We start from the raw sequence: 11,560 nt of genomic DNA, 5'->3' as shown, positions 1-11,560 counted from the left end.
TTTTCACCCTGTGCCTCACTTAATTTCCTCTGTGCTATTTCATAGCTTTGTTTTACCCAAGAAGGGAATCTAGAATACAGTATGAATATAGTTCTAAAAAAGAGCACTGCCAGGTGTCACAACACAGAGCCAGGAATAGACCCTGAGCACTGCTGAGTGTGGCCCAAGAATTAAAAAAAAGAAGAAAAGAGGGGCTGGAGCAATAGCACAGCGGGTAGGGCGTTTGCCTTGCACGCGGCTGACCTGGGTTTGATTCCCAGCATCCCATATGGTCCCCCGAGCACTGCCATGGGTAATTCCTGAGTGCAGAGCCAGGAATAACCCCTGTGCATCGCTGGGTGTGTTCCAAAAAAGAAGAAAAGAGACATCTCATTTGGGGCTAGAGATTGCCCAATGGGCTGAACACATACTTTGCTGCAGGAAGCATGAATCCAGTCCTTTGTGACAGCCCAAGCAACACTGGAAGCAAGCAACTCCCCACGACACTCCTGAGTACTGCCAGGTGTGGCTCCAAACTTAAATATCCTTTGGGGCCAGAGAGATAATACAGGTGTTTATGTGCTTGCCTTGTCTGTGGCTAACCCTGGTTCTGTCCCTGACATCATGGTCCCCCAGCACTGTTAGGTGTGGCCAAGTCCTGGAACCCCCTTCAAAAACAGTCTTTTTGCCCCCAGTACTAAAAAGACTGCTCACCAATAATCAAGCTCACCAATAATTTAACACTTGTAATTTAGAGCTTGGGGATTTAACAGACGAGATAAAGCAGAGAAGACTATTGTGAGGCTTTCCCAGTGAGTGGAAAAATATTAACATCAAGGACATTGAAACGGCATCTGTTTTTACCCAGGCTAATTACATGTGTAGTGAGCAGCTGATGAACCACTATTAATTTCAAGCAAATCTGCAATTTGCTCTTATGAAAAGAGCTCTAACGGTATAGATAACCTCTGTGACAAGCTACTTTTGATTCCGCACACTATTCCTTTGTAAATTAACAAATCCTGTCTGTTAACTTGATTAAAATGATTGTTGGGGAGCTAGAGTGATAGTACAGGGGGCAGGTGCTTGCCTTACTTGCTGCTGACCTGGATTTGATCCCAGATACCCCATACAGAGTGATCCCTGAGTACAAGGCCAGGGGTAAGCCCTGAGTATCACTGGGTATGGTGTCAAGACAAAAATTGTTGGGGGATAAATGAGAGATGAAGCACTGAGGGAAAGATAAGGGGGTTATTTTATACACAGCTATTCTTTAAGGTTTCCATCCCGGGCCAGGAATAGCCTTTTTTTTTTTTTTTTTTTTTTTTTTTTTTTTTTTTTAGGAATAGCCTCTCTTCCATCACCTGTAATCTGCTAGCTGGCTGCCTGGCACTGGTGACTTCATCTTTGTGCCAGTGTAACACCAGTGATCTAAAGTGATCTAAGGGAATCTGGATCTGTCTAAGGAACAATGTCCAGATCCATGTGTGTTCCCATATGGAAACGCTAGTTGTGGAGGAATATGGTGGACTTTTTCTCAGCAGTCTCTAGAACTTAGAAAATTATTTCTCAGATGACCTTCTGCCCACTTACCCTAAGACAGTGGTTGCACACAGAATCCCCTCTGGCCCAGAGTTTATTACCCTAATGGGTCAGTAGTGACCCAGGAGAATAGAAACACCCACTTAGCAGTCTGCCAAGCCAGGAGGTCAGCACGTGAGCACGCAGTGTTGTCTGCCCTCTAGGTCAAGGTGCAGACAACTGGAATGCTAGGGACCTCTTGCCTCACTCCACATCAGCCTAGAGACCAAGCTCCCCCTTTTAGTCAAACAGGGCTGTGCGTGATGGAGAGCCCTCAGCTGTTGAGTGTGTGCTTCTGCTCGCCCCTTGTCCCAGAACATGCAACCCACATCATCGCAGTGAGTGAAGTCACAAAGCTCCACAGTGGTCACAACTGCCCCATGTTCTTACCTCCCCCATCCTAGCTTCTGCAAACTTGACACTGACCCATGGGAATTCTTAGCTTGGAAACCCGAGAGAACTAAAGGAAGCCCAGAGCCTCTGAAGGACACTGAACGCATCGGCTTTTCTCTCCTGTCTTCCTCTAAATGTGGATCCTTTGGCACCTGGATCCTCTACTTTGACATTCGCATGAGCCAAGGCCCACTAGAGAAAACCTAAGGCAACTGTGGATAATTGAGATGATTTGTGTCTCCAGGCTTCTGGGGTGTCTGTCACACTTGGTCTGGGCTGCACCCAAAACGGACTCTTTCCTTGTATGTGGTCTTTAAAAGTGCCCGTAGAGGCTGGAGCAATAATAGTACAGTGGGCAAGTTTGCTTTGCACGCGGCCGACCCAGGTTTGATTCCCAGCATCCCATATGGTCTCCCGAGCACCGCCAGGAGTAATTCCTTAGTGCAAAGCCAGGAGTAATCGCTGAGCATCGCTGGGTGTGACCCCCCCCCCCAAAAAAAAAGGTGCCCCTAAGGAGCAGGGGGGTGTGGCTTAGCAATAGAACACTTGCCTTGCATGTAAGGTACCCCAGACTGGAAAAAAAAAAAAAGGTGGGTGGGAGGTTTTCATGTAAGAGCCCTGAATTCTATCTGACACAGCTTGGTCCCCTAAGTACCACACTGGGAGTGACCCTGTGAGCATCACCAATGTGTCCCCCAAAACAAACGAGTATTGGCCCATCACTGCCCACTTCACCCACCAACTCTGCTAGGAATTAGCATAGGACCAATGACATCCCTGTGACTGCTAAAGAACAAACACATGACAATTTTGGGGGTCCTATGGAAAAAATTCTTGTATTTGATACCAGGGCTAAATAAATGTGTTTCATAGAGCCAGAGCAGTAGCAGAGCGGGTAGGGTACATCCCTAGCATGCAGCTGACCGGATTCAATAACCCAGCATCCTACATGGGTCCCCTGAGCCTGCCAAGAATGGTCCTTGGGGCTGGAGAGACAGCACAGCGGGGAAGGCGTTTGCCTTGCATGCGGCCGACCCTGGTTCGATTCCCAGCATCCCATATGGTCCCCCAAGCACTGCCGGGAGTAATTCCTGAGTGCATGAGCCAGGAGTAAATCCTGTGCATCGCCAGGTGTGACCCAAAAAGAAAAAAAAAAGATCCTTGAATACAGAGCCAGGAGTAAGCCCTGAGCACCAAGAGGTGTGCCCCCAAAACCCCCCCACCCCAAGGAAAATAGTGTTCCAGTGCTAGAGACAGAAGCATGCGTCAGGGAGACCAGTCACTTGGTCCTTTCTGGGCTGCTGACAGATGTCAAAATGAAGTCAGTTGTTACGGGGGTGGGATTCTGGCAGCAAGCAGGGCTGGGACAAGGAAAGAAGCACCAGTAGCAGGATAACCTATGAGGAAAGTCTGCCCATTCCTGCTCCCCACCACTTTATCCTTTTCTCCCCTTTCTCTGGCCCGTCAGTCTCAAACTCTTTGGGTGCCCGCCTCCCCACCCACCTCAGAGGGCGGGGCTTGGCTGCACCCCAGTGTGGCGGAGTTAAATGCCGCCAGCTGGAAGGAGTAAGTGGCATCAAGCCTGCTTGGACAGAGAAGCAGCACCATGGCCGGCAAGAAGGTCTGCATTGTAGGCTCCGGCAACTGGTAAGCAGCCGTCCCTGGATATGGGGAGAGAGAGGGGCTCCCCGCGTTCACAGTGAGGGAGGCTACCAGGGAGACTCCGTGGACAGGAGGCAGACAGGGTGGAAGCCCTGCTCCCCTGCTGCCAGCTAGCCTGTGCTGCCCTCCCCGCCCTGCCAGGCTGAGCAGTTGCACCTGTTCCTTAGGAGGGGGGCCGCAGTGCTCCCAGCTTGGAAAGCTGCTTGGGTTTGGGGGGTGGGGCCTGGGGAGAACAGAAGTCTGGCCCCTTCAGCGGTGGGATTTGGAGTAGACTGAGTCTCCTTTCTGCTGTCAGGTCACTAGGGATATGCTGTCACTGGGATGAGGGCGATGAGGAAACTGGCAAATAACCTGGGGGCTGCCGAGATATCCTGAGGTGGCATCCTGCTGTGATTTTACTCCTTACACCCCAACTCCTTCGCCTTCTGTGTTCCCCTTCTGCCAGGGGCTCGGCCATTGCCAAGATTGTGGGGAGCAAAGCAGCCCAACTGGCAAGCTTTGATCCAAAAGTGACTATGTGGGTGTTTGAGGAAGATGTTGGGGGCAGGAAGCTGACCGAGATCATCAACACGCAGCACGAGAATGTCAAGTACCTGCCAGGGCACAAGCTGCCCCCCAATGTGGTGAGCTCCACAACCCTGCAGGGGAGGGTAGAGAGGGGTACTTCTTGCTGAAAGGGGACATTTTTAGGTGCTCCCTGGATAGAGAGGCATCTTAGGAAAGCTGCTTCAGGCTCAGGGTGCCCCTTTTCTCAGCTCCCCAACACCTAGGTGCTTTGGGAAGGTGAACCTGAATGACCCCATCCCAGCGCCACTTAAGGGCTCCAGGCATAAAAGGAAGGGAGAGAGGGCAAGAAAGTTGCCTCTTCGGCAACAGAAAACAGATTCTCTGCTTTCAGATCTGGGGCTGGTTTGGTGGGGTGGGGGTAAGGGGGCACCTGCCTCAGGCTCTAATTCTGTTACTCCTTTGCTGTGTTAATTGCATAGAAGCTGTTCTGCGGACTAAGGTCTTTGTCAAAGAATACGTATGATTTGCTCCCAACCTGCAAAAGAGCAAGGAAGAGCCAGAATGATCTCTCCCTTCTCACTTGGGGGTGGGGGGGCACAAGAAACAGGCTGATGAAACCTTACTTGGCCTCTTTCTCATGCCAAACCCAGGCCTCCTTTGGCCTCCCTCTCTGACCCATAGCCAAGGATAGGGGAGTGCTGGGAAGACGGTCCTAGGAGTTCTCAAGAGCCCAGGGCAATTCGAACTAGAGGGAGCAATGGCCCAGGGAGAGAATCTTCTGCCCATTAGGATTCAGCTCTCCCTCCCCTCCCCTGCCAGCTTCACATTTTTGCCTCTAGATTTCCTGAATGGGATTCAGGAGAAGCTAGAATTCAGTCAGGCCCATGACATTGGTCACCCCCACAGGTGGCTGTCCCAGATGTCATCCAAGCTGCCACGGATGCTGACATCTTGATCTTTGTGGTGCCTCATCAGTTCATCGGCAAGATCTGTAATCAGCTCAAGGGCCACCTGAAGACAAATGCCATTGGCCTGTCACTTATTAAGGTGCCAGGGACATAGCTTTTCTTGGAGGGGGAACAGCTACTCTTGTGGGGCTTAGGGTGGGTGAAGAGAACAGAAAATAGTAGGGGCGGGTGAAGTGAGAATAGAAAATAGCAGAGTACCGTGTTGTTATTTTATTTTTTTTCTTTGAGGGAAGGGAGGAGTGGGTTTTGGGGAGGCTTGGGCTATTGGGAAGGGGAGATGGATTGAGTAGATAAAAGATTGCTTAAAGGCTGATGCCTTGGGAATTTAGGATATCAAAGTTCTGTCAGGGGAATATGAGAAGCAGGTGCCTTGAAGAGTGTGGAAAGGAACTTGGTTTGGAGCAGTGGTCAGGATAAAAGTTGCTTAGGGGGGGCTGGAGCGATAGCACAGCGGGTAGGCAAGCGGCCGACCCAGGTTCGATCCCCGGCATCCCATATGGTCCCCCAAGCACCGCCAGGAGTAATTTCTGAGTGCAAAGCCAGGAGTAACCCCTGAGCATCGCTGGGTGTGACCCAAAAAGCAAAAAAAAAAAAAAGTTGCTTAGGGGTGTTCAGGACAAGGTTGTTCAGGTTTGTGGTGCAGGAGATACACTGTCTTAGAGATTGGTTGAGGGTGTGTGAAAGGAGCATTTTCAGATGGAATCCTTCCACATGCTGTCTACCTTCCTCACGGCAACAAGACCCTTTGCAACAGGGCCTGGGGGATGGGAAGAGACATGATTTCTGGGTGGGAAGCTCAGCTGACCCGAGCTCTGTCTTGTGCCCAGGGAGTAGACGAGGGTCCCAATGGTCTGAAGCTCATCTCTGATGTGATTGCGGAGAGCCTTGGCATCCCCATGAATGTGTTGATGGGAGCCAACATTGCCAGCGAGGTGGCTGAGGAGAAGTTTTGTGAGACAACCATTGGTGAGAGCCCCATCATCATCCAATATACAGTGCAGCTCTGTTACATCCCCTCCCAACACTCTCCCCCCGTTCCACTTAGGGTGACCCTTCCCCATTCCATAAGGCCAGCAAAGGATGATGACCTGAACATCAAAGGTGAGGGAGGGCTGGAATGATGCCAGGGCAAAGGGTTGCAGGTCCTACCTAAGGTAAGTGTGAGAGCAACAGTCAAGAATCCTCCTAGCCAGGGTCAGAGAAATAGTCTCGGTTAAGGCATTTGCTTTGCATGTGCCCAGTTCAATCCACAGCAACACACACAGTCCTTGGTCCTCTGATCACAGTGCTAAGGAGTAGTCCCTGAGAACCGCCAGGTACAACCCAATGTACTTCTCCCTCTTCTCAACGCCCCCCAAAAGGGAATTCCCTTTCAATAAAGCCATACCCCTCTCTCCACTTTAGGCTGCAAGGACCTGGCCCAGGGACAGCTCCTGAAAGAGCTGATGCAGACACCCAATTTCCGCATCACTGTGGTGCAAGAGGTTGACACAGTAGAGATCTGCGGGGCTTTGAAGGTAAGCGAGGCAATGAAGCAACCTTGGGCTGGGGAGGTCCTAAAGGAGAGCCCGGCTTAGTTATGCAAGGTTGCTAGGACTCCAGCTCTCACTCTCTGGCAGTTGCTCCCCTCCCCGCACTAAGGCCATACACATAGGAAGAACTGCAGAAGCAAGGCCAAGGTCATCCAGGCCTGCCAATTATTCACCATCAGGAATTTCTGTTCTCAAGGATGGGGTAAGGGGCAGGCTTAGAGAACCAGGGAGCATAAGCCTGGGCTAAATGACGGGAATATAGCAAATGGGAAACCAAGCGGTAGAAAATTTATGAGTAGGGCAGGAGAGAGCAGCTGGTTTTGCACATGGCGGACCTGGGTTCGAACCCCAGCACTACCAGGAGTGATCCCTAAGGGCAAAGCCAGGAGTAAGCTCTGGCCCCAAAGCAGTAAAAAATAAACAGATATTTAGGAGCATGTCCATTATGTCTTATCAGCTGCTGTGTACATGGTGGAGGGAAGGAGCCGGTAGCAGGTGCCGAGGGCTCCAAGGGGTCTTGCAGGAAGAGATTCTTTTTCATCTATGACCTCAACTCCCCAACAGAATATAGTGGCTGTAGGCGCTGGCTTCTGTGATGGGCTAGGCTTTGGCGACAACACTAAGGCAGCGGTGATCCGCCTGGGGCTCATGGAGATGATTGCCTTCGCCAAGATCTTCTGCCGTGGCCCAGTGTCCTCTGCCACCTTTTTGGAGAGCTGCGGTGTTGCAGACCTCATCACTACCTGTTATGGAGGGCGGAACCGCAAGGTGGCTGAGGCCTTTGCTCGCACAGGAAAGGTAGGCCCGGGGGAGAATAGAGAGGGTGGAAAGGGGGCACTGTGTATCATAATAAAGGAGCTCTGTCTGAGTCTCTTGAACAATTGTGTGAACATGCCCAGCCTTTCTTTCCTCCAAAGAGCCCACCTTTTATCTGAGCGCTATACTCAGCACCCCACACTGATAGTAACCTCCTTTTCCATGCACCCATCCTTTCCATACACCTGTTTTTCACAGCCAATTGAGCAGCTGGAAAAAGAGATGCTGAATGGACAGAAGCTGCAGGGCCCCCAGACAGCCCGAGAGCTGTACAGCATTATCCAGCAGAAGGGCCTGTTGCAAAAGTAAGTATCTGTCTTAGCCGCACTAGCTGAAGCACCACAAGCAGGAGTGCTTTCACCATCTATCACCTTCCTGTATCCTTCACAATCTGTGACATAAGCAGAGAGGGAATATCTATTTTTACAGACAAAACAGTTCGATATTAGAGAGAGTCAGTGATTCCAATTCCTAGTTCATGGTCTTTGCTATGGTTGTTTGCTCTTGGTTTATATGGGCCTTTGGAACTCATGGATCACTCCTGGTGGTGCTCAGGAAACCAATATGCAATGCTGGGAATCGAACCAGGATTGGCTGCAAGTGAGCCAAGTACCTTAACCCATCTTTTTTTGTTTTTGGAACCACACCCAGCAATGCTCAGGAAACCATATGGCATGTGAGGATTGAACCTGGGTTGGCTGTGTGCAAGGCAAATGCCCTGCGCACTGTATTACCGCTCCAGTCCTGTCTAATGCTCTTTACACCACAGTGCTTTCTCTTTGTCCTTTATTCCCTTATCCTGTGCTGTAGGGACTGAAGTTCTGGAGCAACAAGAATAAGTACATCTGACAGTCCTGCTTCTGGCCATCACCTCCATTCTAGGCTATTCCCATTGGGGCTAGGGGGATAGCTAGGATTCAGGGGTATATGCCTTTCACTCAAGGTCCCAAATTCAACCTGTGATGCTACATGACCACCCCAGTCCTACCCCTCCCCCCACAGCCCCTGGCCCTTACTTTAAGAACCACTGGTAGCATATCACTTGGTCTGAGCATTTTCTGCTTGGTTTTGAACATTTTCTGATGCTTCCAGTATTACCAGAAGTGAATATGGCTTTAGAGCTTCCCCTGCCCGCCTCCACACACATACTCACTAAGATTAAGCTCCTTCTCCATGGCCAGCCTTCTGTTCCCTGAATTCTACTCTTGGTGCGAGGAGACATTCTTTACTTCCTAGTACATCTTTTCAGACAAATAAAATGGGGGTGATGGGCTGACATGAGCAGAGCTCTGTTGGTCTGAGACGTAATCCTAGAATAGGGACACATGAAAAAGGCTCCAAACATCAGCTCATGAGGGGCTGGAGCAGGTAGGGTGTTTGCCTTGCACGTGCCCATCCCAAATTCGATTCCCAGCATCCCATATTGTCCCCTGAGCACCGCTAAGGGTGATTCCTGAGTGCAGAGCCAGGAGTAACCCCTGTGCATCGCCAGGTGTGACCCAAAATGAAAAAAAAATCAGCTCATGACTAGTCAGGGTGAATCCTCCTGGCAAAGAATGCAACCAAAGCAAGAGGATGGAAAGAAAAATGGCATTTACTAAGCACTTCACATAACATATACAATCTTTATTATTTTGTACTATTAAACATGTGTGTGTGCGTGTGTGTGTGTGTGTGTGTGTGTGTGTACATGTATGTATGTGAGATGGGAACTGAACCCAGTGTCTCACACATGCAAATTAAGTGCTCTACTGATGAGCTTTATCCCTGGTTCCATACTGGCCCTATTTTACAGCTAATGATGCTGAATTTCAACACAGTGAAATTGCCTTGCCCAGTTAGAATAAAAAATTTATGCTGAGACCAGAGCAATAGCACAGTGGGCAAGACATTTGTCTTGCACATGGCCAAGCTGGGTTGGGCCCCCGGCATCCCATATGGTCCCTCAAGCACTGCTAGGAGTGATTCCTGAGGACAGAACCAGGAATAACCCCTCAGCATCGCTGGATGTGACCCAAAAAGCCAAAAAAAATAAAAAAGTTTATGCTAAGGTTTCATGAAGGCAAGTGTTTTATTTGTGTGTGTGTGCTTGGCCACAGTCAGCAATGCTCATGAGTAACTCCTGGCTCTATACCAGGAATTATTCCTGGAGGTGGTTGGTGGACTATATAGGATGCTAGGGATCAAAACCAGGCTTCTAGCTCTCCTCATGAAGGCAAGCTTAATATGATATAGGTCAGGGCTAGTAACAATCTGATCTAAAACCAGACCTAGGAATTTCAAATTTTCAGCAACTGAAAACTGAGAACCAGTATTTGCTTGAACACAAAGGTGGGTAGTAGGGGAGTGGAGCATTAGGTGGAGGATGGGAAGTTGAGCGTCGCATGCTAGATTGTGTCTTTCCCGCCCTCTCTAGGTTCCCTCTGTTCATGGCTGTGTACAGGATATGCTATGAGAACCTGCCAGTGGCTGAATTCATCCACTGCCTGCGCAATCACCCAGAACATATGTAAGTGGGCCCAGAGCCCAGGCCAGGAAGATTCCTTACCCCAATGGAGACAGTCAGAAGCTCAGGGTACCTGGCCTCTAGGATCTCTGGGACTCCCCCAGATAGCTTCTTCTCAACTCTTCACCGAAGGACAGGCCGTGGGGCCCAGCAATCTGCCTAGAAACCCTCAACCACCGAAGTAGCCTGCAGCTGTGTTCTACTACATCTCTCCAGAAATAGAGTCACCTTGCTCCCCTCCTTAGGGGGAGTTTTTACCCTGCCTTCTGGGATGGGAAAAGTCAAGCCCAAGTGTGGCTTTACTTGAGTGTGTGGGGAGGAAGGTGGAAAGAGAGAGGCAAAGAGCTGCCTACTGCTGCCTCACAGACCAGGAATCCTGTCCGCAAGCCCAGCGTGGTGGCTCAAGTACAACAGCCACAAGAGGAATGAGGCAAGGGCTGACCGGGAGGGGTCTGGGCTTTGGAGATGACCTTGGACCCAGGAACTCCTCTGCTCTGACCTCTGCCAGGCCCCACACAGCATCAATGGATCTCAGTGTTTGTTAACAAAATACAAAGATCTCAAACAACCGCCTTCTCCTAGCAACATCTGCGTTCTCAGAAACCTCTGGTCATCCCGCACCCCCTCCCCCAGGCTGTCCTGGCACCGGCATTGTGCTCGGCTGGCATCTCTGGCCCCCACGGTTTGCCATTCTCCCCAGGGACTTCCTGATTTCTAATTCTTTGCCAGCTTCTCCCCACCTTGTGTGACCTTTCCGAGTCTTCCTTACCCTCCCAACTAGCACCCTCTTTGGGGAGCGAGGAATTTAATCTGCTGACATAGCAACACCTTTTCATAGCAGCCTCAGATCACTCTGCTCCTAGTGACCTTTGGTTTTACCCTGCCTCTCTTCTGGTGCTCAGTGTGTGCGTTTGTGTGTGTTCGGGGTGGGGGGGAGTGGAGACAGAGGGAAAGAAAGTAAGAGAGCATGCCCATACAAGTGCCCCACATCCTGCAGCTACTTCACCTCCCTGGCTCCATTTACTCCTCCCAAATCCTGAATCTCTTTCTCAGCTGCCCCTGGAGCATCCAAGGCAACTAACCAGCACCTGTAGAGACTAGGCGCCAGAGACTGGACACGGAATGGGGGGTACTGACATTCCAAAGCCAGCTAGCCTTGTCATCTGAAGGCCTCAGCAGCTGGAAAACTGAAGAGAGAGCGAGGTTGAGCACAGGGATTAAGGGCTTGGTCGGCAACTCTGCATAGGGTCCCAGACCGGAGCCAGGATTCCTGAGCAGAGTCAGGAGTAAGCTCCCAGAAAGAGCCTAAAGTGTGGATCCTAAACAGAACAAAACAAACCCCCAAAGCCACCTCCTCACCAGGGGAGAGGAGCACAGGAAGGCAGAAGGGAAGGAGATGACCTCAGACTGGCCGAGCTCCAGGGCAGGGTGGTGGCCAGGGAAGGTCCAGGTCAGCAGCCTGGCCCTGGCTATAAATAGGCACCAAGGGCTGGGGAGGGGACTGCGCCTGCGACAGAGGGTCTCAGCTTGCTGCAGTGGCCCCTGGCACACTGCTCTGGCCGCGCTGGCTTTACCCTTCCGTCCTCAGGAACACATGAGAGGAAGGGACGAGGAGG

At 50.8% G+C, this 11,560-nt stretch overlaps 1 protein-coding gene across 1 annotated transcript; it reads left to right on the top strand.

The window, feature by feature from the left end:
- Positions 1–3,325: 3,325 nt before the first annotated feature.
- GPD1 (glycerol-3-phosphate dehydrogenase 1) lies at positions 3,326–10,517 on the top strand. Its single transcript, XM_004601456.2, has 8 exons — positions 3,326–3,600; positions 4,061–4,238; positions 5,029–5,169; positions 5,918–6,056; positions 6,495–6,607; positions 7,187–7,420; positions 7,637–7,743; positions 9,855–10,517. The coding sequence occupies exons 1-8, from the start codon at positions 3,560–3,562 to the stop codon at positions 9,949–9,951; spliced, it is 1,050 nt and encodes a 349-aa protein (XP_004601513.1). The 5' UTR covers positions 3,326–3,559; the 3' UTR covers positions 9,952–10,517.
- Positions 10,518–11,560: the final 1,043 nt, after the last annotated feature.

The sequence above is a fragment of the Sorex araneus genome, chromosome 2 (genome assembly GCF_027595985.1).
Source record: "Sorex araneus isolate mSorAra2 chromosome 2, mSorAra2.pri, whole genome shotgun sequence".
In the NCBI taxonomy this organism is placed as follows: Eukaryota; Metazoa; Chordata; class Mammalia; order Eulipotyphla; family Soricidae; genus Sorex; species Sorex araneus.
This window is presented reverse-complemented; position numbering and strand designations above follow the sequence as displayed.